Here is a 24,705-nt window from a genome sequence, read left to right as displayed (position 1 = left end):
GAAGATATTACAGGCCCTTTACACTGCATGTGAAAGCCGGCCTGCTCGAATGTGGCATTTGTGTACCGGTAAATGGCACTGACACATTATGGGGAGGAATACGTTATTTTTTTTCGCAATTTTTCAACCTTCGGAGGTAGCATTAGAAACTCCAAAAGCTGTCATTTTACCACCTTTTTTCAATGTCACTCTTCCATATACAGTAATTTGCACTGTCATGGAATTGACGTGAGGGGACAAAGTCGATCTAGCAATTTAACGCTTTGGCAAGTAGTACCAAAAGCCCATTTTACACGGCCTCAAAATATGCAATTTTTCTACTCCCCCTTTATGTCCCTGTTCTGTATAACTGGCCTGACGCAGAATGGAGAAGTATTCAAATGTTTGAGAACAAGATCTGCGTGGCTTGTTTGAAAACCTGTCCGTTGAGTTGAATAGCAATCTCTATTTGGCTACTTTGTATGTGTTAAGTCTATTCAGGTTCATTAAGGTAATCCACACAAACCAGGAAACTGCAGATTGGGTTCCTCTAAACCAGAGGTGTCAAACTGGTCCTGGACAGCCGCACAGTCCTGCAGGTTTTGGATGTTTGCGTTCTCCAACACAGCTGATATATGATCAGCTCATCAGCAAGCTCTGCATAAGCCTGTTAACGATCCTGCTGATTGGCATCAGCTTGTGTTGGAAGAAGGAAAAAAAACTCCAAAAGCTGCAGGACTGCGGCCCCTCGAGGACCGGAGTTTTTGACACCTATGCTCTAAACCACGTCACGGTCCTACGTCCGAGTGTTTTATCTTGACAAACTGGGTAGCGGCTGTTGTTCACAGACGACAACGACAACAGCCTCTGTTCAAACAAAAGCGCTCATTGTTATAAAACACATCTATTGTTGGTTCTAGCTGCAAGGATGATGTTTTTTCCTCACATTTTAATGCCAGTTGAGACAATTGTTAATTGTAGGTTTTTGTTTTGTTGGGCAACAATTTACGATGACATTTACTGTAAACATTTGGATGGTGCCTGACTGGATCAATTTTGTTTTTTGTTAGTAATATTTCACGTTTGCCCCCAAAGGAAAATGGACAGCTGGCAGAGCGTCAGGCCACCGAGCACTTTGACTGCCTGTTCGAGACCCTGCAGGAGAGAAAGTCGGAGATGCTCAAATCCATTGAGCAGTCTCGAAACAGACGCATGGGACAGCTCAAATCACAGGTGGGGTTTGGGATTTCTGCTCATTCTCCCCCCCCCCCCCACACACATTTTGTCTTGTACAATTGTTTTAACTTTTTTTTTCCCTTGGTGAAATTTGACGATTTAAATTTTTCCTTTGGTAGTCTTTCAGTTTAAATTTTTAGTATTGTGTATTTGGATTTTTTTCTTTTAGTTTCCATTATCATTTGTCTTTTTTAAGTGGGTTTCAAATTTATTTATTTTTTATTTTTCTTGGGAATGTGATGTTTTTTATTTTTATTTTGTATTTATTATAATTTTAACATTAATTTTCTTTATTCTTTCATTTTAAATATTTTTTTTAATTTTATCTAAATGTATATTTCCCATTTAATTTTATTGTCATAATTTTATGAGTTAATTTTGTTTAATTTTTCCTTTTTAATATGCTTTAATCAGTATTTATGTGTTCCCAGATGGAGGAGTACCAGGGCATGCTGGAGAACAGTGGCCTGGTGGGCTATGCTCAGGAGGTACTCAAAGAGACTGACCAGTCTTGCTTTGTACAGACTGCCAAGCTGCTGCACGTCAGGTATATTTTTAACACACTTTAAGTTGCTTATGTTTTGTGTGAGTTTGTGTGTCTGAAGAACATAAACATGCTGAGCCACGTGCAGGCAGGTTACCATACGCAGTAAGCGAGCTTAAGCCGGGCTAATTGATCTCCATTCGCGGCTTTGGGATAAGAACGGAACCTTTGCACTTGCGGGATCATGATACTGTCCACTCAAGCGCTATTCTTAATCCTCTATGAAAGAGAAAAATCAAAATGTCTCATACCCACGAGTACAAGATTGTGTGAGTGTGTGTGTGTGTTTTCAGAATCCAGAAGGCCACCGAGTCTCTAAGAACCTTCCACCCATCAGCTGACCCCTGCTTTGATGAGTTTGTCTTGGACACATCCAGAGAGGAGACCCTCCTCAAAGAGTTGTGCTTCGGCGGAGGTACACAACACTGATCAAAAGTCTAAATAAGCCTGTGGGTCAATGCTGGATCAATCTTGAGGCCTTGTCATTGGTTAATGAGCTGACAAGTAAAAGGACATGTTGTTCTTGCCTAACGATTGTGGAAAGAGCGGTGTATGGAAAATCCATACATTTGCTGCTCTGCAGTGGTGTTATTACTAGTTTTATTTAATTGCAATCAATGCCCTGATGTTGACAAGAGGAACAATCGTTACCGGTGTGGGCAAACCTCTCACACGTTAGCTATAGATCCATCCGTGACTCAGTTTTCAACTCGCCTCTCATTCTTGGAAAATGGTGTAATTTTTGTGTAATCCAACCAACTGGCTGCTAGTTACTCCTAATTTCTCAACATTCTTCTGTTTACAAGCTAGTTGATTCAAGTGATTGGCTAACAAACAAATGTCCTTTAGTTTTAACCTTGTTTCCTTCATCTTGTTTTTCTCTCTTTTTTGCCCCCTGCACCTTTTGTGGTAAATATCCATATTTTATCTGGCAAGTTATGTGCGTCACGTGCTACTGTTTTGGTTAGCAACGGAGTTCAGAGGGCTCAGCAGTCTAACTCTGAACAAAAGCGGTTTCCTCATGTGAAAAGGTAGGATTCTGACCTTAATGAATGGCTTACGGGAAAAACAAAACTTTGTCTGGAGTACAAAAAGATGGCTTGAAATCATCAAAAGTACTCATTGTGTGTCCATTACGGCACGAGACCTGCCCTTTAAGCTACCAAAATAAAATTCCCTTTGTGAAGAATGTATTTTTCCAAAACCACAAAATGACACGCTTGCGTTTTGTGGGACAAGAGCACACACACGGACACTTTTTTTTTTTTTTTTTTTTTTGAGGGTTTAAAGGCTTGGCCAGGAGATTCTTAAATGGCTCATCAACTGCCAACATTTGAATCAAATGAGTGCAGTGCATTATTGCCATGGGAGCCTCATTTCCTTTCCTCTGCTAAGAGCACCATTAGCACTCACAGGAAGCTCAAACAAAAGCTACGTTAAACCAGGGTTCGCAAAAGTATGACCAGGGGCCACATTTAGCCCGCTCTATCTTTCAATTCAGCCCACTGAGTCATTTACAGTACAGTAACAGTCCTGAAATATTTCTTGCATTCATTTGGCTAAAATTAGTTAAAATGTTTGCATTTCTTATCCATTTCTCATTAAATGTTTGCGTAATAGATAAAAAGCTGCTCTTTGTAACTATTTGCCCCAAAATGTCTTTACAACAGCCTTTTTATTTGACCATTTATGACTGAAACATTTAATTGGTAGATTAACACCTTAGCTGTTCATAATGGGTACTTCTGGAAGCCTCAAGCCAATAGTTTTCAGACTGTGGCTGCGGATGTGACGTCATGTGCGCATTGTTTGCGAAGAAAGGTGTGAAGTTTTATTTTTCGTCAGCAGGTAGCAGTAGCGATTCAAAATGGAATTTCCCGCGTTCAGTAGCTTTAATGTGATTTGTATTTTTGGGGGGGGGGGGGTAAAACATTTAATACACACATTTAACCGTTTTGTATTGATTTAAAAAATATTGGTTCATGAATTAAAATCTAATTAATTATGAAATATCTGCTTTACAATTACCTTTTTTAATTTTTTTTAATGATAATATAAAAAAATTAAAATGAGAATATTAGTAAAAAAATATTTTTACGTGTATTTGATGTTTCTATATTTATTATCTCTTTGACTGCCAGACGTTTTCAGAAAAGGGATGCCGTGGGTGCCAGCCGATTTAAGCATTTTTGACTGATCTTTCAAGGTCCACAGAAAATTATGTGTTTGGACTATGGAAACACACATACTACCAAATGCAAGATTGAACTCTCATCTTTCATCAGAAGAAAAAGTTTGTTTCTACCTTATTCCGTTTTTCAGTAATCAACAAATAAAAAATGGTTAGTTTCACCTCTCTTTTGAAAAAACAAAACAAAACGTATTTTAACGTCTTTGGCACTCCTCCATAGGATTTTACTAAATGTTATTTAACGTTTTTGGCAGTCAAAGAGTTAATAAATTATCTAATTAATCATAATTCAAATTCTGAACCAAAAATGAAACAATTAAGTTTCATATATTTTACATTCACATGCAACTATTAACTTTTTAACTGTATGTATCAATGAATAGGCGCTGTCTGTTGGTTTTAATTCAAATGTGGTCTATGGGGTTTTTACTCATTCCTTCTTTGAACCTAACACACCGATTCCTTGAGGGTGAGATGCGAGCTATATAGGGTGAGGCCTTTGCCATTCATGATTTATCTCAGGTGAAAGCGGAGTGTGAAACCAACTTGCGGTAAAAATGTCTATTCTGGGGTCTGCTCGTCGTTCTGCTCATAATCAGTGGCAGCTGTCAGCTGTTGACTTGCGTCCACTCAAAAGGAGATTGGCGGCGTGTCACAGAGGCCTCAGCTGCGTTTGCTATGTCGGCAATGTTAAAACAGTCTGCATTATTCCTTCACCTTCACCGCCGACGTCTGCCAGCGCGGCTGACACTCAAGTGTTTACTTTGTATCGCTACTAAACACGTTGTAATCAACTTGTGTGAATCTTTCACGAGTCTTACTCTCATTAGCATGTCAGCCAAATGTAAACAGGGAGCTGTTATGCAATTAGTATGGGAATGTTATTACGTTGGACACACTGTTTCGACGTATTTGCTGCACTCAACCGCCCTTTCTTTAACCCTGGAGAACCCAAGAACCCTTTTCTTCTTTGGAAAATTATGAATTATACATTAAATGACTGCTATAAGTTCACTGAACACCAAAATATATATTTTTTTCAATTTTAACCCTTGTTTTTTGAACTAGCTCAGAGTTGCTAATTTATCAAAAAATATATATAAAACATACTCCTAGGCATTCTGCAACATGATATGAAATAGATTAACAAAAAAACCCCACAATTTTACCATCTGATGGTTTGCTGAGAAGATGGTTTTGTTTGGATTGATTTCCAGCTCAACAAAACAGCATGTTGTCAGCCATCTTGTCAACCACCACTCTGGCTCATGTAAGTGCAATATTCATCCACTAGATGGCCCCATGCAGGGGTCAGAAGGGGCACTCTGGACTTTTGAAGTTAAATTTGTAAAAAAAAAAAAAAAAAGTCTGTTATTTGAGTAGCAGAATTTATAGAGGCCAAATTTGACCCCGTGGGTTCTCCAGGGTTAAAAAGAAAAAAAAAAGCGTAAATTAGTTAGCGATCTGGATAATTAGTGAGCTACCTCGAGACTAGTTAGGTACTAGGTATGAATTGACAAATGCTTGTTTGTAACTGAAACATCCTTCTGTTCAATAGCTTGCCATGTTACTAACTAAATCGCTATAACCTTTCATTTACCACAATTAGGATTGCAGGATCACTTGTCTCTTACACGAACACCAACGTACGGGAACACTGGCTCAATAGTGAAAAATGAGTCTATTTCCTGTGTGTAGCAGCAACAAAGGAGAATGGAAAGGAGAGAAATCTAAACCCCCTGCAGTAAAACTTGGCAGTGTTGCGCTCCGTTTGCTAGCAGCCTCCGTTTGTCACTGCAGTCTTCAAACGTCTGATGTCCCACTGCCCCCATTTTGTTGCAAACTGGCGACAAACATGGGGAATAATAAGCGTAGTTTGTGCTTGGATTTCTGCCGTAAAAGTTGTAGTAGTAGGTTGTTTTGTTGGGCTGTGTTATGCAAGGTGGTCCACTTACTCGTATATGCACATACGTTTGCTTCAGTTCACGCAATAGAGCAAAGTACACTGTTGAGCAGGATTAAAGGCTTTAATAGAGCCGTCTTAGTGAATCAATGAGATCCACTGCTCATGACATTTGTCAATCACTTTAAGAGTTTTCCGTCTACGTATTATGTAAATACATACGCGTTGTGAATAGCAAAAACGGATGCAACAAAAATGTTCTTGCTGAAATAAGATCTAGGAATTGTATGCTGACAGTTCCATAATTTGTGTAAATTCTCATTTGCTTCCACCCCCTCATCCAGTTCCGGACCCCCCCATGATTGATTTGTCCAAAAGCCGCGTCTATAATGAGGCCGCCATCTTCTGGAAGCTGTCCGATGACCACCAACCCACAGACCAGCACCTGCTAGAGTACCGCAGGTGGGCCCCGCATACTTAATCAAATGCATCAACATCATCGGCCTTAAAGTGGAAGTCAACCTGAAACATTTCTTGATAATAATATGTTGTATGTGCGTCTAAACATGACATTTTGATTGATACTACATTTTTGGAATGAGTTATGAAGCAAAATCCATCCGTTTTTATCCATCGCAGTCGAGTGAAGATGACATCAATGTTGCTCAGGGCTCTTTTCTGAAGCTGCGCTGTGATTGGTTGTTACCTGAGCAACTGTGATGTCATCTTCAGTCGACAGCAAGTGACAAAATGGCCGCCCCCTGAGATGGATAAAACCCGCTGGATTTTGCTGCTTAACTCATATTCCACTAACTCAATATTAACCAAAATACCATATTTAAACTAGCGGGCTGCATAGAACATATTTTTTCGGGGGAGGGTTGACTTCCCCTTTAAAGCACATCCAGTCGCTAATGATTCCGTGTTCAGATTGGGCGGCCCGAGCCAGTCCCCGTCCGAAGAGGACGTCGAGGATGGCGTCTGGCAAGCGATGGAGCGCATGCATGCCGCTAGCACCACCGTGTCCGGCCTGGACGCTGACAGTTTGTATGCGTTCAGGGTGCGCACCTGCAGGAACTCCGTGTTCAGCCCTTACAGCCCTGAGGTCACCTTCCATACACCCCCTGCACCCGGTAAGAAACATCACGGACTCTTATTATTCTGGCATAGGCGTTGTACTTGAGAATTTTGAGGGTGTTTTGGAGAGCTGCTTGGACACGAACATCCACCGGGGGGTTATTCATTAATATCCCCAAATATGATTATGCACAGGATTAAAGTGACTATTATGATTTGCGACAGAGACAGATTAAAAGATGACAGATGCTTTGCTGTTTAGGTTTTCAATTCTGAGCCACACAATAGAGGCAACGAAGCACAATGATGTTTTGGCAGATCACCATGGTGATGCTTTTTTTTTTTTTTAAGTCTTTCATATGACTCAAACTAGAGTGCGTGTGGGTGAATTGTTAAGGAGGGGCTGTTTAAAGAAACACACACAGTCGGCAGCTAACATGAGATGCTAATGTAGCAATCTAAGTCTTAACGGCTAACACGGGGGGGAGTCCTTGGTTTACGAAAAGGTTTCCAATGCCAACTCTGGATGAGAGTCCTTTCAAGCCAGCGCAGATGGGGGGGGGCGGTCAGACCGCGTGAACTTTGATTCGGACACGCGTTGTGATCGCCGCATCTGAATTCCTGGGCTCCGTGGCTCATGGAAGTATTTACTGAGCATCAGTGATGAGGAGGAATTTCAAGCCAGGGTGAAGCCAAGAGAACACGTAGAACCCATGTGGCTATCTATAGCGTCTTTCACACAAAAGCGATACAGGATTTATCCACCTGGGCCATTTATCTGAGGAAGGTGGAGAAATGTAGGTGGGGCTTTTGGTCCTACCTCAAAAGGTAGTAGTCAAAAAGCATTTCGGCATACTTTGAAATCAAAATAATCCTCACAATTGAAATTACAATGATCCAACAGCTTGCAATTGTTTATTCCCATTTTTTTGTGTGTTTATATATCTCAAGATGGCGCCAAAACTTGGTAGTAAATGGTGTCAAGGACATACGTTGACGTGATTAATCTTGACTGAGAGGCTGATTGTTTTATATCGGCAGGGAGGGGGTGTCAAATACTCACTTTTCTTTTGATATTGAATTCATGTTATTCTAAATGTAGCTCTGCTGTGGTGTGTAGCCAGATGTTGGGATTATTATGCCCCAGTTGTGATAAGGTCTTCCCAGGCACACAAATGAGCGTGTCCTCCCTGGAGTAGACCCCCAGATTGCCCTTCCACGCAATGGTTGAGTGAACACGGTGCATGTATGGCATGATGTCATGATGTTGGCCTACTAACTATTTATAGAAGGTAATTAATTCCAACCAAATGAGGAGTATAGCTGCACATGGTGATTACATTTCTTGAGGGAATAGTAAAACAGCCTAGTGGCTCTTTTGTGTTACAGCACCCCCATGTGGCTACTTTGAACACTTACACAGAGCGATTGTCCAGCATTGGAGATAATGAAGAAATCTGTTATTAGTTTTAAAGGGTTTCGGATCTGAATTTTGGAAATAAGCATAAATATAAACATTTCTTTTGGTCATAAAACAGACAAAAATATCATTAAAAAGCATGACATTCAACAGATTTATTAGAAAGTAGAATTGTATCCATATTTAGATATTTTATTGAACAATCAATCCTTTCATTGAACAACAAACAGCAGTATTGCTCATCCACCCAGTTTTCTTACCGCTGTCATGTGGCTTTCTCCACGCGCAGCATTCGACTTCCTGTTCAGTGACAAGTGCGGCTTCAGCACGGAGCGCCTCGTGCTCAGCAAGCGGCGGGACGCCGTGGAGAGCATGGCCGGCGTGGCCTTCCTGCTCGCCGCGGATCGCGTGCAGATGGGCAGCTACGTCAGCCTGGACTATATCATAGGCGACACGGGCATCTCTCAGGGAAGGTACGTCACAACACACTCAGTCAATATTTATGATGGTTGCCTGATTTCCTCGCACATATTATTTACTTACCGGGAGTTATTGGACTTGAATATCAGGTGCCTATAAGCTAAGAAGCTAACCATGCATTTTATAGATTGAATTATTTTACGGTTTACATTTTTGACAACTAAGAACACAGTGGCGCTATGAGATATGGGTAGTCGTTTGGCAATTTTGGGGGGCTTGACTTGCAAGATCAAACTTGGGGTGTGGCGCTGAACTCAACTCACTTCACAATCGCTGCACTTAAGCAAATGGTGAACAACTCCGTGTTGAAGATCACTCATACTGTCAAACTGAACAGAAAACAAAGAGAATGACACATTGAAAAGCATAGCTCAGCCTTTCAGTCCACTAGCTTAATGCTAATGCACATCTATGTTTCTGTGCCTTAACCCATGTACACTGGTCATACAACAGTGTTCACATTCATATACCCTTTGTCCTTAACGCAAAAAGGCTAATAGTGCCATACTGAGGAATTTTGAGGTGTTATGAATCCCACTTGAACTCTTGGGAGGACACAACCCGCTCCAATATCATTGGTTCAGCCAATCATATATTGCAGCTGCGCTTAGAACTGTGGTGGATTCAAAATCCCATCTGTCTGTCTTATACTGCCCCCAGGTGGCCAAAGAGGGCACACCAGAAAGAGCAGTTTTCAAATGATGCAACGTGACAAAAACTAATAAATATGCCGTTACTGTATGTTTTTCTTAAGTGAAATATAAGTGAGTGTTATTTTTGCTCAATGTTTTAATTCATTTTTAAATTTTTGTTTTATGAATTTGTTTTTGTTAACAGATGATCATTTCCATTCAGTTCATTGGGAAAAGATTATTTGAAATGTGTGGTGACAGAATGAATAAAACTCTTATCTCAAGGCACCATAGTACTTTGTTAAAATAGCATAGTTCAGAATTATGATTTGGAATAATGCCTAATAATACAGTATATTACAAGTGTTTCGAAACATTGAATTGCCTTTTAAAATCATTCTCACCACAAATGAAAATGGTGATAATACCAAGTAGGGGTTTTTGATCACTTTTTCCAGACCGCTACCAGTATGAGTACTCTTGAGTAATCACCGATACAAAGTACAGATACCAGTCCTACTTTTTAAAATTTCCTCCAAAAACGATGAAGGATAATAATAGACCTGCTGTATATACAGTATTTTATGTCAATTTCTCTTCTAATTTATAGTTCCTGCTCATAAAACAGCCATAAGAGGGCATCGGTAGTACCGATACCTAGAAATAATGCAGTGTACCTATCTGCCCTATATCTTGTATCGCTACTCGCCCATCCCTAATATCTAGTATTGCATAAAATACCAAATGCACTCTATGTCATGTATATGCAGTTATCCATTTTTAAACTGTCTTTACCCCCCTAAAGAAAGAAGGAATTAATTTTTGTCATTACTGAGAGTGTTACTTAAGCTCTTATTTTGCGGAAAATGTATCATTTGGAGATCTGGTGATTTATTTAAATGGAAAATTTGTGACTTTAAAAGGCTTGTCAAGCCATTAAACATGTACTCTGGTGAGCTTAATCCTCCAAATGTTTCATGTTTTGCAGACACTATTGGGCCTTCAAGGTCGAGCCGCACTCCTACATGGTCAAGGTGGGCGTGGCCTCGGACACAAAGCAGCTGGAGTGGTTTCACAACCCGAGAGACACGAGCAGCCCGAGGTACATCCCAGCCATGCTAACACTTTTTCAACCTGCCTGCAACACAACACAATCTTACCAGTGAAGCTGCTGGCTAAAGCCTGTGATGTAAGAAGCAGTGTTAAGTTGTAAAGAGCTTATATTCTCAGACAGACGCCCTTTCTCGCTGCTCGTGTTAATAGCCAGGGGGAATTTCTATTCTATAATTGTAATCCACCAATGTAACACTTTTTTTTTTTTACCGTACTGTAATAATTTACTACTTCAAAATCAATTATTTCTAGACTAATTTCCATGATTTAAACAAGACGATTTTTAAATAAACAAAATGGATGCCAGCTATGAATTAGAATTTAACAATTAGGACTGGACGATATCCCCCCAAATCTATTTTTATTTATTATTTATTTATGTATTTATTATTATTATTATTATTATTATTATTTTTTTTTTAATTCTGGACAGATGTTAATTGAAGTAATAAAGCCAGCAAACATTTATTGAAAGGGTTCATTCATTCAAAAATAAATCCTGTGCAAATGTTCAGACAACAATAATGTATACCGATTTTAAGTAAATTTTAACATTAATGTAACATTCATAACTTGTGCAACATTTTTTTATATTAATTTATATATAATTTTTTTAATGATTTATTATTATTATTACTAGTGATGCACCGAATATTCGGCCATCGAAAATTTTGGGCCGAAAATGGCAAAAATGTGCATTTTCGGCATTCGGCCGAGATAAAATTCAGAGATAAAATTCAAGCCGAAAGAGGATGTTGTGGTGACGCAAAAAAACAAAAAAAAAAACCCTGCTGCAGGCAAGTGTCTGTTTGAATTAAACACCAAACACGGGAGTGAGTGTCCGCCTCGCTGCTCACTGGCTTTTGTGAGGACCGGCAGCTTCATTGTGCACACTGGAGAAGGAGAGGGTCGCTTGGTAAAATATTTAAAAAAATAAAAAAGAGTGCTGCCGAGTATTGCACTACAGGTGAGCCACTTTTTCTCCTCTTCAGCACCTTCTTTTTTTTTTATTTGATGAGAGCCCCTCGGGCGCTTCCACTTTTTCACTTGCATTCTGGTGGCCGTGCTAAATTTTTTAGCTAATGTTAGCACTATTGCTATCAACAGTTTTAAACAAGTAAATACTTACCACTATCTACTGACTACAGCTCTGTACAGGATGCCGTGTTTGACTTTGCAGTCCGTTCCCAAAGCCGAATGCGAAGAAATTTATTTATTTTTAAACGGAATATGTGAATGTGCCGATTTTAAGTGCTCCGCACCAGGTCTCGCTACAAATAGCCTACAAATGCGTCATCCGCACCACACGCATCCGTGCCCGCCCGCCGGTACGAAATACTCTACATTGACTATAAAGTGCAATTACACCGCCAGAAAATGCTCAGTTGCTCATCCCGCATTTGGTGTTTAATGTAACATTCGCAAACATGTGGACGCATTTCAATTTATATTGTGCTTTGTTAAAATGCCTGTGCTAAATAGGTCTAAATATTTTATAATAATATTATAATTTTAATTAATTATAATAACTGCAATAATAATTAAAATTGCATCTTTTTTTTTTCTGCGTTTCGGTTTTCGGTTTCAGCCCCAAAAATTCATTTCGGTGCATCCCTAATTATTACTATTATTATTTAATTTTAATATATATGTGAGAAATGAGCGGTTAAGAAAATTGATGGAAGGACGTAATTGACCATTTATATTTGTATGCACTCCAATTTCACAATTTAGACCTCAATTTCACGATTTAGACAATTTTCAACGATTCGATTTTTTAAAAAGACCATCAATTGAATTAAACAAACTAACCAAATCAGCAACACCTTTAAAAAGTGTCATTAATTTCTCGCCCAGGTACGACCACGACAGCGGCCACGACAGCGGCAGCGAAGACGCGTGCTACGAGCTCTCGCAGCCCTTCACGCTCCTCACCGTCGGCATGGGCAAGCTCTTCATCCCCAAAGCGTCGCCCTCGTCTTCAACCGCCGCCTCCTCGGGCGACCCGGGCAACCGCGCGCTGCCAATGCCGCAGCGCCTGGGCGTGTGCCTGGATCACGACGCCGGCCGCGTGTACTTCTACGACGCCGACAACATGCGCTGCCTGTACGAGAGGCAGGTGGACTGCTCGGGGATCATGTACCCGGCGTTCGGCCTGATGGGCGGCGGCAAGGTCCAGCTGGAGGAGTCTGTCGCCGCCAAGAGGCTCGCCTACTGAGGGCGACTGGCCCCGCCCAGCGCTCTATTTGCACCTTCTGGCGAGTTTACTTTGGCGTGACATGTGGTAGGGAGGTTTCGTTGAAGTCCGTCAGGCCCGTTGAGGCGGATTCGATCAGGGTCTTTGGTCTAAATTGTGAATCTTAAAACTTCAATCTGACATTTTTCAAAGAATGAATAATACAAGCCGGCTTCATTAACCGTTGAGGTGGTTTCGATCAAGGTCTCTGGTCCAAATTGGGATACCTGTGCTAGTTACGACAAATATAACAGTTTGGCAGGAAATGCAGCGAGCGGGTTAAATTCTCAGATGCCTCTCGGCCCGTTGAGGCGGATTCAATTTCTCTCGATGGTTCAAATTGTAAAATCTGTGCTGGTACGGCATAATGAACACCGACGTGACACTTTGGAATGAGTGACGGTTAACAGGCTTCATAAACGGTCCTGCTGAGGTGGCTTCTATCAGGTTTTTGGTCCAAGCATGACTTGGAACTAGGTCAACGTAAACATGACACTTAAGAATGAACTATGGCGAGCTAGCTTCAATTACTAGGGTACTCCAAACCTGTTAAATTGGGTTCTTTGCTAGAAAATTTGAAACCTGAGCTAGCATGTTAACAATACAAATAAGCCTCTTCCCATTATTTATTTTGAGACGATTTTCTTTTTTCCCTTTTCTAAGGCAGAGTCATCCAGGCCTCCGGTAGGAAACCTGAAATGTTACAATAACACAAAGATGACAGTTTAGACTTAATTACAGAGTGTGGGCATTTTTAACTCGGGCGTTCTCCTGGCCCGTTGAGTCGGATTTGAACAGGGTCTGGTCCAAACTGAAAACTGAGGTGGTATTTTAGTATTGACACAAATATAATACTAATTTTAATTCTTTAGATTAACTGTGAAACATCAAACTGTGAAACCTGACCTGGTATGTTACGACGACACAAATATGACGTGTGGCCTGCACGTTTATTTTGACCCGAGTTCTCCAGGCCCATTGAGGTGGTTTAGATCAGGGTCTTGGTCGGATCAACATTAATATAACACATCTTGTTAGGTAAGGGTCTGCGTACGAGGCAGTCAGATGTAAAATATCGTACCAAAGTCCGGTTCTTAATTAATGTTGAATTTAGCTGCTAACATAGTTGGCAGCCATTTTACTTTTTTTTTTTTTTTTTTTTTTCTTTTTAGCAAACATGGAACGATTACTGGTAACTCAGTTTGGCTCCAGAGCAGGGTTTCACAAATTTAGTGAACTTTTATCAGGGTCACCAGTTGTTTGTTGTGTTCGTTATAGTTAATTTATATTGAGTATGTTTATTGGGGCGGGGGGGAAACCCTGCTCTCGACGTGTAATCATTGATCACGTGATTGCCTGTGTTGTGTAGCAGTTGAATCTTTTTCTTAGCGGACCTGATGGGAGAAAGCCTTCGTAGTCGATCTTTTTTAGCGCTAGCGCCTCGGTGCCTTTCGGTTCATTTGTTTGCTCAACAATCCCTGACGTAGTTGCACAATTGTTTTTGGAACACTTATCTGTATCACCTGCACCCGGGTTCATTTGATAACGGTTGTCGACTTTTTTTTTTTTTTTTTTTAATATATATCACCGAAAACACTACTTTTTGCACTTTTTTTGTTACATCATCACAGTTTCATCGCCACCTAGCACGTTTGTGTCCTTCACTTCGCATCACCTGAACATCACTTATGTGTCAGAATGTGAACACTACACACACGCAGCCTGTTTCCGCCTTCAAGTGTAAAGGAAAATCTGGTGCAACCAAGTTGCCTTTGAAACACGCCGTTGACTTCCTTCAGTGTCACACCCACGCTCGACGCGATCAGAAGGGGAGTCGTTTACATTTGAGTAGCAACACGGACACTTTCATGGTTAGTTTTTTTTTTATTTCAGGACGGTGTAACGGTACCACTGGTGCTCTGCCTAAAAATATGACCTACCTCCTTGCTGTCAAGCCTGGAATTGAATTCACCTTACAGATCCACAATTTTATTTAAGTCACTTTTAATGTGTTCACCCTCGACATGCCTTCTCGTCAGGTTATATGCTGTATAAGCAGTACACTGGAAACGTCCACTTACATATCACTCTGGAGCGGGGGGTTGTTTTGTGTGTGCGTTGTAAACTGTTTTTTTTTTTTTTAACTGTTCTGAAATTCACCCCCTTTATTTTAATGATCTTGACAACTTTGCCCTACTTTTTTCTTGCTACATTATGTGCAAGTATGTTTTGGTTTATTACAAATAAATGGAATCAATCTTCTTACAGTTGAACTCTACGGTCTTACATGGTGAAAATATTGTTCATTTTTATTTAAATTCCACTAAGGTTTAAAACAAACAAAAACAAAGTCTCTATGCATTTAAAGACTGACAGGGGCAGCTTTCACTGGTGGAATGTAACCAACAGCTGAATGTCCTTGTTTTCCCTGTTTTGTTCTTGGGTGTAAAATCAAATCGAGCAGAAAATTCATAATCAAAATTGCAGGCAAGCTAATACAAAGCAAAGCTAGCATGCTGCATGTCGGTAACACTTGTATGTATCCTAATCGAGTGCAATAATATTTCAAAGGAAAAATGGCTAGCTTTGCTTAGACTGACACTAATTTGCACTGTTAGTAGTTAACGTTGGGATTTCAATATTAAATATGTCAATAATTAAAATGACTTTTCTACATGTTTTCCTCAAAAGTTGCTGGAGGTGGTGGGTACATGTATGCGTGATGTAAATGTGAGTAGAATTATTCTTCGCTGGGCTCTGTGTGAGGTCGTCAAATAAAGTTGTGTTTTTAAAACATGGTCTGTTTTTCTTAAAAGTTAACTACTGCATCATAAAGCTAAAATAGCAATTTACTTGCCATACAAGGAAGGTGTTTAGAGTATTAGTGAATATATAGGTTAATAGAATTACTGGATTCTGTATTAATTGTAATAGCTTAATAAAATTAGTATGTATGGTATAGCCTATGTAACGACATTTAATTCAGCATCCAGAGACTTGGATGTAATGAAGGCCTAATAAGTTCCTGTTTAATGGTTATCAGACCACCTTATCCATCATTGGTACACATTTTTGGTGGCACCACAGAATATTGGGATGTATTAGGTTCACATTTTTTTTAAATTACTAACTGACAATTGATGTGCAGTATTTTACTGTATTACTGTATAAATACATTTGTTAAATGTTTTTAGTAGCTACAGTATTTTTTTAATCATGTATATATTGTATAAACATACATTTAAGTACATTACTTTTTATTTTAATTCTCTGGATACATTTTTATTATTTTTAGATTAATATTTCATTTTTTAATATTGAATTTGATTGTATTCTATGTGCATAATACATTTATTATTTTACTGTCGTTACTGCATTGAGTATCATGCATTGATTTACATTTGTTTTATTGCATTTTATTATTTGATATTGCATATGAATATAATGATTTTTTTTTTAAATCTAATCACATTTTTATACATATTGTATTAGTATACTATATAAAAAAATTCTATATTCATTGATTACTGATTTATAGTTACCGTATTAAAATATTTTATTATTAAATGACGATTATATATTGCATGAGTATAATGTATTTCTAATATTTTTTGTATTATGAAATGATGATTATTTGTATTTTGGAATGAGTACAAATTCAATACATTTAATAACAATTACCGTATTACTTCTATTCCTATATCTTACACATTTCATGATGTTTTTATTATGAAAGTTTTTAATTATGATGTCCTTCGTTGTGGCGCCCTCACCTGTCAATCACAATCTACCTGCACGAGGCTAATGGCTATGAGCATGTGTAGGGGCGGGACCGGGTAGTGACGTCACGCCGCTGTCACCTCAACGCGGAAGACGATCAAGACGCAGGAGGAAAGGAAATGATCCGCTCCGCGTCAGTGAAGCGGAACAACGACGCTATCTCGAGCTGATACCGTCACGCCACCGACATCCCCCGGGTCAAGTAGCCGCCTCGAGGCTTCACACAGCCCCTATGAGCCGAGCCGGAGAAGCGCTGGGAATCCGTTGAAAGGTACGTCCAGCTAGCGGCCAGCTAGCTACAATGGCACCGTTCCCGGTTTCTGTTATTTCCCCTGAACACCTGTGACATTCGATTTCGGCGATAATGTCGTGTTATCGTCTCGTGTCCGTGACGTGCGTCTTGGTCGACGCCTAGCCGCACTCGGCAAGGTCGCTCCGTGCATGTCTTCTGTCATTCAAGCAAAACGTGATTTGCGGTTGTTTGAATTAAGTAGCGGCCCTTGTCGCGGTGCCAAGGCGGCCTCCAGGGGTTTGTTGAGGCGGGCAGGTGCGCATGCAGGCGGGCTGAGCTTGAAGGTGTCCGCTCATGGGGCCTGCAGGTCACCGCTATCACATACATTCAGTCAACCCTCGTTATTCACGGGCAAACCCCCCCCCGTGAAAGCGAAAAATACGCGAAATGTACACGCCCCCTTAATTTTTGGGGGAATTTTCTTGTGAATCATGCGCAGTCTTGTAATGTAAAGGAGCACAAATACTTTACAAACGTACTTAAGTAGAATGTCCATGCATTTGTCACATATCTGGCAACTTAAGCTTAATTAAAATGTAGGCCTACTGTCTCTGCTCTATTTCCACAAACTGTCTTCGTTTACTGTTACTACAAAAAATAAAAAATAATCTGATTGATGAAGCGGAAGAATACTCTTGCCTGCTGCCTGTAGTTAATTGTACCCTAGATAATGTTTAACTATTGAGCGGTGATGCACATTTAAGTTAGCGTCTGTCTGGCCAAATTTAGAAAAAAAGCATGCAATTCCACAAGTCTTTGCAATTTGCATATTGCATGGGCTGATATTGTGATATCAATATTTATTTTACATATTGTGCAGCCCTAGCTGGAAGCCAATGACAATGGGATGCAGGTAGCCTAATCAGGAAGTTGTTATATGGACGCACCCATGGACAAACACATATACGATATGTACATGTCAGAGCACACCGAAAGTGTTTTATTTTTTTATTTTTTCTGTCGCTCAGTGTCATGTGATGGCCAGGCTAACTGGCCAACGCACAGATCTTTAACTATGCAAATTTAAATAAATAACATTACAATAAAAATAAGTATAAACATAATCCAAATTCAAAACAGTCTCTTTTTGGGGTGTGGCCAAAAAATCGATTCTCATAAGAATCGCGATTCTCATTTAGTACGATTCAAAATCGATTTTAAATGTCCCAAAATCAATTTTATTTAAATTATTTTATACTGTCTGTGTGTGCCTTTATTTGGAGTGCTGTTCATGTTGTACCCTATTTGGCCACTTGGGGGCGGTGTGGTTCCACGCGGTCTAATACACTGTTAAGTTGTAGCCACATTAGAGAGTAGAAGGAAAAAGTTACGATCAAGTTATTCCAATAAAAGTTGTTTTTTTGCAGTGTGGAGCCGTTTTTGAGTGATAAAAGTGCCGCGAGTAGCGCGTTAATTAGCATTAGCGAGTCAGACTGGAGTAGATCATTACAATTCCTTGCACATCTATAGATTGAAGCAAAAATCATTGTCAATCAAATCATTTTGAATCAAAAATCGCTTTTAATCGAAAATCAATTCGTAATCGAATCGCAGACACAAAAAAATCAGAATCGAATCGTGAGACATTCAAAGATTCCCACCACTAGTCACTTTTCTTTTGCTTCCAATATATAATACCAGAACATGGATTTTGATACTTAAACAGCAAAATGTCAAGTGTTGTATCCATCAATCCATTATTCTGAACTGCTTATCCTCACAAGTAATGTCCACGTGACTTTAATTTCAACCGGGGTTATTTTTTATTAAAGATAATTACACTTTTACTCAAATATCACTTTCACATACTGTACTTTATACAAGACTGAGAAGCGGTGTCCAAACTTATTCTGCCGAGGACAGTAAAATCAAAGGATGCAAGGGCCACTTTGAAATTCTTCGACTTTAATTGTAATAAACACACTAATTATGTATTGTTTATATAATATATTTATTGGGAAAAACTGCTGATTATTATTATCATTAGTAGTATTAGTTGTCATGGGTGTCGGAGATGTGGGTGTCGCAACCTCCTCACTTTTTCACACCGATGCTTTGCACACTGCCCCACACCCACGCCCCCTTTTTATTTCATGGCTTTGCGGCTTGTGTCTACGGGTCATGTCAAGTGTTATTTTTAGAAGACGCCAAAGGGCTACAGAAAATGGAGAGCGCCCGCAAATGGCCCCTAGGCTGTTGTTTGCTGTGGACCTTTGCACCATGATGTCACACATAGTCCCAGGTGGGAAAAAAACTCAGCCCTGGCATGTTATTTGACTAATTGACTCAATTGAGAAAACAAATTGCTTTTGAAGCTGTAGCCTTCTTCCCTACCACTGCAGTCGAATTTGTAACGTGTCAAAAGCTGTTCTTTATGTTTGTAATTACCCCTAGATGCTATCATGCTACAAGGCGGTTATTATGTAAATTGGCTAACTTTAAAATTCTGCAAAATTCAGAATGGCCCGCTCACGGACACATTTTCAGAAATGGGCAGATTCCAAAAGATTGTCTTTGTTGTTTAATTTCACACTTGATTGCCAAGCAATTTGTATCAAGCAATTAAAAAGTCAATTTCCCATAATACGTCCCTTTTGACCTAGGAATGTTGGCGAACTTTTATTTGGACGCCTGAGAGTGAGAACCGTTTAAAATTGTGAAAAAAAAGTAACTATGTGTTCTTTTAATGGATGAAAGGACAAAAGTTCTTACAGACTGGCCTCGTTTGCTTCCATTTTCACTTTCTCTAAGTGTAATGAGTCTGAACATTATTAGCTTCGTAAAGACAGACTTTTTGACACAGCCTTTGTATTGCGTCTCATTAGATAGTCCAAGTGTACTGATGTGTGCAGTGGAACCTCCAAAGGCATCTTTAACTGTAACATTTTTAGCATTACTATTAACTGTGAGAAGTAGAGGTCAAAGTAAACCAAACTGACACGATGATAGTGCGTTTTAAACAACTGTAATACTTTTAACTTGAATGATTAAAATGAGTAATACATGTAAAAGTATGCTTTTACATCAACTGCTAAACTAGTAACAAACAGCTAGCACGGCAAGCTAATGTAGCAGGCTACATCTTCACTTGGTGCTTACAAACTTACGACGCTGTCACAGAAGATCCAAATCAAAGCCCAAAAGCTCAGGTTCTGACTCCGAACAAGCCAAAGTCAATGGGGGGGGGGGGGGGGGCAGGAAGTAGAAGAAGACCATAACTAAAGCCATAACAATGCTAACCATTCATTGCTAAACAGAACAAATATAAATATTTAACTAGTAACTGATAATTCTGCTCAGTGTTTTACGTGGCCATCATCTCAAATTGGACAAAGTATTGGACATTTGCAAAAAAAAAAAGAATAGCAGTCAGTTTCTTCATCCATTTTTTTTTTATATTAATGTTGGTCAAACTGTAAAATTTACGAGCGTTCAAGCACATGCTCAGTCATGGTAACAACTTCAAGTAGCTTCTTGTAAAGGTGTTTCCTGTTTGGATAGGAAGTCCCGGTGCCGATTCACCATTGTTCGTCTTTAAAATTCTCTGCATAGTTACTTCTTACTGTTATAAGCAGAATGTTGTTATCTGATGTTATATTGCCCATCACCATTGCTGTTGTTTTGTTTTTCCCCAATGTGTGGTCAACATCTGAAGCGCTCAGTCACTGTTTGGAATTCAGATACCACAAACAATACTGGGCTTGTGCCAGCCGACAGGGTGTAGGCTGCAATGCATGAATTATGTTTTTTTCTTTTCTTTTTTTGTTTTTTATGTTGTAAGTAAGCAGCCTTCAAAATTATACCAGAGTAGTCATTTAACAATGTGTTTGTGGTACTGCATATAAAGAGAGCCTTTTCTGATATTTTGGTTGCTTTGAAACCATCATGTGTGGCTCTTTTTGTGGTAGTGTTTTGCTTTTTCTTTGGCTTTTTTTGTGCGAGGCCGCCACACTACACTGTGACAAATAGGCAAGCGGACAGTTCAGTAAGTAAACAATAAAGTGAGCAACAGCACAGTATATTTATTTACTGTAATGCCCTCATTTGTGGGAAAGGAGAGCCACATTCGCCTATGCACTTTTCAGATGTTTATTGAACTCCTGGAGAGGAGTAAAATCCAAACACATGAATCCGCTGCAATGATTGGGGTCTGTACACTTGCACACTGCAATTTATTCCAGTACAACACTTTAATTCATTCACTGCCATTGACGGATATTGACGTCAAAAATTCATTTGAACTATTTCTATTAGTTTAAATTTTTTTCCTCTTTTGTTAACAAGAATATAAAAACTTAGATTTTTTTTTATTTTACATTTAGAACCTATACTGTATAACATTTATGATGATTATGATTATTATACTATTGAAGTCATGTGATTAATTAATATTATCGCCTGACGTGATTTAAAAAAAGAAAAGATTATTAAAAATTAGGAGCGTCAGGCAATTACATTTTTTTATCGCAATTAATTGCATGACTTCATGAAATAACTCACAATTAATCACAAATTTTATATCTGTTCTAAAAGAGTTAACTCTTTGACTGCCAGACGTTTTCAGAAAAGGGATGCCGTGGGTGCCAGCCGATTTAAGCATTTTTGACTGATCTTTCAAGGTCCACAGAAAATTATGTGTTTGGACTATGGAAACACACATACTACCAAATGAAAGATTGGACTCTCATCTTTCATCAGAAAAAAAAGTTTGTTTCTACCTTATTCCGTTTTTCAGTAATCAACAATAGAAAATGGTTAGTTTCACCTCTGTTTTGAAAAAAAACAAAAAAAAAACGTCTTTTAACGTCTTTGGCACTCCTCCATAGGATTTTACTAAAGGTTATTTAACGTTTTTGGCAGTCAAAGAGTTAAAAAAAATTCTAGGTTTTCAACTCTTGTTAACAAAAGTGGAAAAAAATGTTTAACTAATAGAAATAGTTAAAATGAATATTTGACGTCTATAACCGTCAATGGTAGTGAATGAGTTAAAGACCACAAGGTGACAGTATTGCTTTGCATTCACCTTCTTTTCGCTTCTCCATTACATGTCTGCTAAGTGGCTTCAAATGATAAGCAGTTTGCTGCAGCTGAAGTTTGATGAAGATGCAAGCATGTGAATGCATCCTGCTTTCAGAGAGAAACCATCACAAACTTGTTATGGAAGATCATCGAGTCACACGCCATATACACGCGCACACTGACGTAAATAACATTTATTTGTTAAATACGCAGCAAGGTGGAAGTCACCGTGTGATTTATTGACTGTTTTTTTGTGCACGTGCGTGCGTGTTTATATTTGCACGTTTGTGTGTGTGTGAGTGCAAGGGGAGACGATTCTAAGCTAATCTCTTAGCATATGGTGTCATTAGAAACATGGCAGGGTGCTCCCATAAATCCTCCAGCTGTTGATTCAAAACAGCACTTAAACCAACATGCCAACCACAAACTATATGAAAGAAATGTGCTTTTATTTGACATTGCATTAGGCAGTGTGGTAGAATTGTGGTTGGCACGTCTGCCTCGCAGCCAGGAGATCCTCCCACATTCCTAAAACGTGTATGTTAGCTTCACAGGTGTGACTGGTAGTGTGAATGTTTGTATGTCTAGACCTGTGTTTGACTGGCGACCAGTCCAGGGTGTGCCCTGTGTTGAACTTCACATACCTTGTCATGGCTGGTGGTGCTGTGGTTGGGGTTAAACCAGGGTTCCCTAATCTGTATTGAGCCATGTCACATTCAAAAAATGCCATGTCACTCCAACAAAGAAATCCTAAACAAAGTGTGAATTCAATCGAAATCATTGTCATTGCACGTCACAAATACGGAACAATAAAATTCAGACTCAGATTCCGACAGAATTCAAATTCAGACTGACGGATCACAATACTGGACCAGAAATTTGCAAAAGTGAGTGAAACTGAACACATAAGTGTTCTGGTGCTGTAATGTCAGCACCTTTTAATCTGTCACATATTTTCTTCAAGACTTTATCAAGAGCCTTTCAAGTAGTAGCCGTTCACCGGTTCTAACCCGCGCTCTCAATCTGTCTGTAATCTGTGTCTAATCAGATCGAGGATGTTTCTTGTCTCAAGGTACTCGGTCAGAGTGCATTGTCCAGGTCAACTGCACAATCACAATAATAGTCTACATTTTTTGACTTTTTGGACCAATATGCTAACCGCTCAGTTATTGACTGGAAACCAGTTCAGGGTGGAATCTGCCCTGTTGTCCAAAGTCAGCTGCGATAGGCTCCAGCTCATCCGCCTCCGGAGTGACGAAAATGGATGGATGGATGCTAACCGCTCAAATCCATCCAATCCTTTTGGAAGTCGATACGACTTGACATTTGAGTGACCTTCAATGTTTGGTATGTGGGCTCTGAAACGGGTTGATCTGACCGCAATAAATGACTCGTTGGCAGCAAATTTGCTTTTGGAGGAGGTGACGCACTCACCGAGGCACCTCAGCGCAGGGAGTTAAAGTAAGCTTATTACGGCCAGATCAAAACCAAAACACTGGACTTGTTCCCTTGCTACTTTGGGAGTGTTGCGCTGATGAAGTGCAGCAAATAATGAAAATGTGAGTATTTGAATTGTTCGCTGTGTGACTACAAATAATTTGTAAACCCAGCTTGACCTTTTTTCTTCTTTTTTTTTTGAGTTTGATAGCTAAATGTTAACGTGGCTTGTAAGTAAGCTGCAAGTTAATGTTTGCTGCAATATGTTTGTCTGTGTGTTAATGGGATTACTGCAAAACCCACATGGCCATGTCTCCATGAGCGTGAGGCATATCTGGGCCGAATCAAGTTTTGGAGAAGATCTTGTCAGCGGGAAAACAAAGCTTTCTGATTGATTGGCAGTATGTATGTTAGCTGGATTTACAATGCAGGTCCTTACTCTCGCTCTCAAATAACAGCTTTTTATCCACATTTGGAAGAGGCATGATTAGAAGTCAATTCAAATTTAAACCCTATTATTAACTCATTGACGTCTATAGACGTAAAAAATTCATTTGAACTATTTCTATTAGTTTCACATTTTTTTCCACTTTTGTTAACAAGATTATGAAAACCTAGTTTTTTTTAATTGTACATTTAGAACAGATATAAAATTTGCGATTAATTGTGAGTTATTTTAATGAAGTCATGCATTTAATTGCGATTACAATTTTTAATCGCCTGATTGGTCATGCGATTAATTACAATTAAAAATTGTAATTGCCGGATCTCCCCCCCTAATTAAAAAAAAAAAAAAAGCTTTTCTTCTTTTATTTTTATTAGTGGCATCAGGCGATTATTTTTTTTAATTGTAATTATTCACATGACTTCACTAGTTAACTCACGATTAATCACACATTTTTCTAGGTTTTCATACTCTTAACAAAAGTGAAAAAAAAGTGAAACTAATAGAAATAGTTCAACTGAATTTTTGATGTCTATAGCCGTCAATGGCAGTGAATTAGTTAATTTACTAACCCTGATATACATTTAAATAAAATTATATTCCTGATTCCTGGCAATTTATTTATTTGTTTATTTATTTAGCTTTTTGCTCTATGTTGCATGGACTCGTATCCGAAATACTATAATATATAATACAGCCATGAATCAGTATACGTTATTGTTGTCAGAAAATTTTGCACATGATTTATTTTTATTGTTTTAAATAAATCAAATATTTTTTTAATAAAGAAACGCTTGTTGTGTTTATTCCTTCAGTTAAAATCGTCCAGAATGACAACAAATCAGGATTTCATGTTTGGGCCATATCATCTAACCCTATTGCAAATAACTTTGCAGACCCCCAAGCTCACAGCTCACCGAC

The 24,705-nt window shown here is 39.1% G+C and overlaps 2 protein-coding genes across 12 annotated transcripts in view; both read left to right on the top strand.

Moving 5' to 3' along the window:
• trim36 (tripartite motif containing 36) overlaps positions 1 to 15,605 on the top strand; it is a 37,257-nt gene extending 21,652 nt beyond the window's left edge. For all 8 annotated transcript variants that reach the window (XM_077562195.1, XM_077562196.1, XM_077562202.1 and 5 more), the window contains 8 exons: positions 1,075 to 1,212; positions 1,647 to 1,762; positions 2,053 to 2,174; positions 6,198 to 6,315; positions 6,784 to 6,986; positions 8,640 to 8,823; positions 10,451 to 10,564; positions 12,433 to 15,605. In XM_077562195.1, coding sequence (XP_077418321.1) covers positions 1,075 to 1,212; positions 1,647 to 1,762; positions 2,053 to 2,174; positions 6,198 to 6,315; positions 6,784 to 6,986; positions 8,640 to 8,823; positions 10,451 to 10,564; positions 12,433 to 12,793 — 1,356 coding nt within the window. In that variant the 3' untranslated portion in view covers positions 12,794 to 15,605. The remainder of the gene's footprint in view (positions 1 to 1,074; positions 1,213 to 1,646; positions 1,763 to 2,052; positions 2,175 to 6,197; positions 6,316 to 6,783; positions 6,987 to 8,639; positions 8,824 to 10,450; positions 10,565 to 12,432) is intronic.
• A 1,054-nt stretch (positions 15,606 to 16,659) lies between these two features.
• Positions 16,660 to 24,705, top strand: part of ccser1 (coiled-coil serine-rich protein 1) — a 118,725-nt gene continuing 110,679 nt past the window's right edge. The window contains exon 1 of one of the 4 annotated variants that reach the window (XM_077562192.1): positions 16,660 to 16,862. Coding sequence is in view for 3 of the 4 variants with exons in the window: in XM_077562191.1 (XP_077418317.1) it covers positions 23,454 to 23,461 (8 nt within the window). In the remaining variant the exon portion in view is untranslated. Of the gene's footprint in view, positions 16,863 to 23,234; positions 23,462 to 24,705 lie in introns of those variants that run through there. The other 3 variants (XM_077562191.1, XM_077562193.1, XM_077562194.1) reach the window with 3 other exon arrangements.

The sequence above is a fragment of the Vanacampus margaritifer genome, chromosome 3 (assembly GCF_051991255.1).
Source record: "Vanacampus margaritifer isolate UIUO_Vmar chromosome 3, RoL_Vmar_1.0, whole genome shotgun sequence".
Lineage (NCBI taxonomy): Eukaryota > Metazoa > Chordata > Actinopteri > Syngnathiformes > Syngnathidae > Vanacampus > Vanacampus margaritifer.
This window is presented reverse-complemented; position numbering and strand designations above follow the sequence as displayed.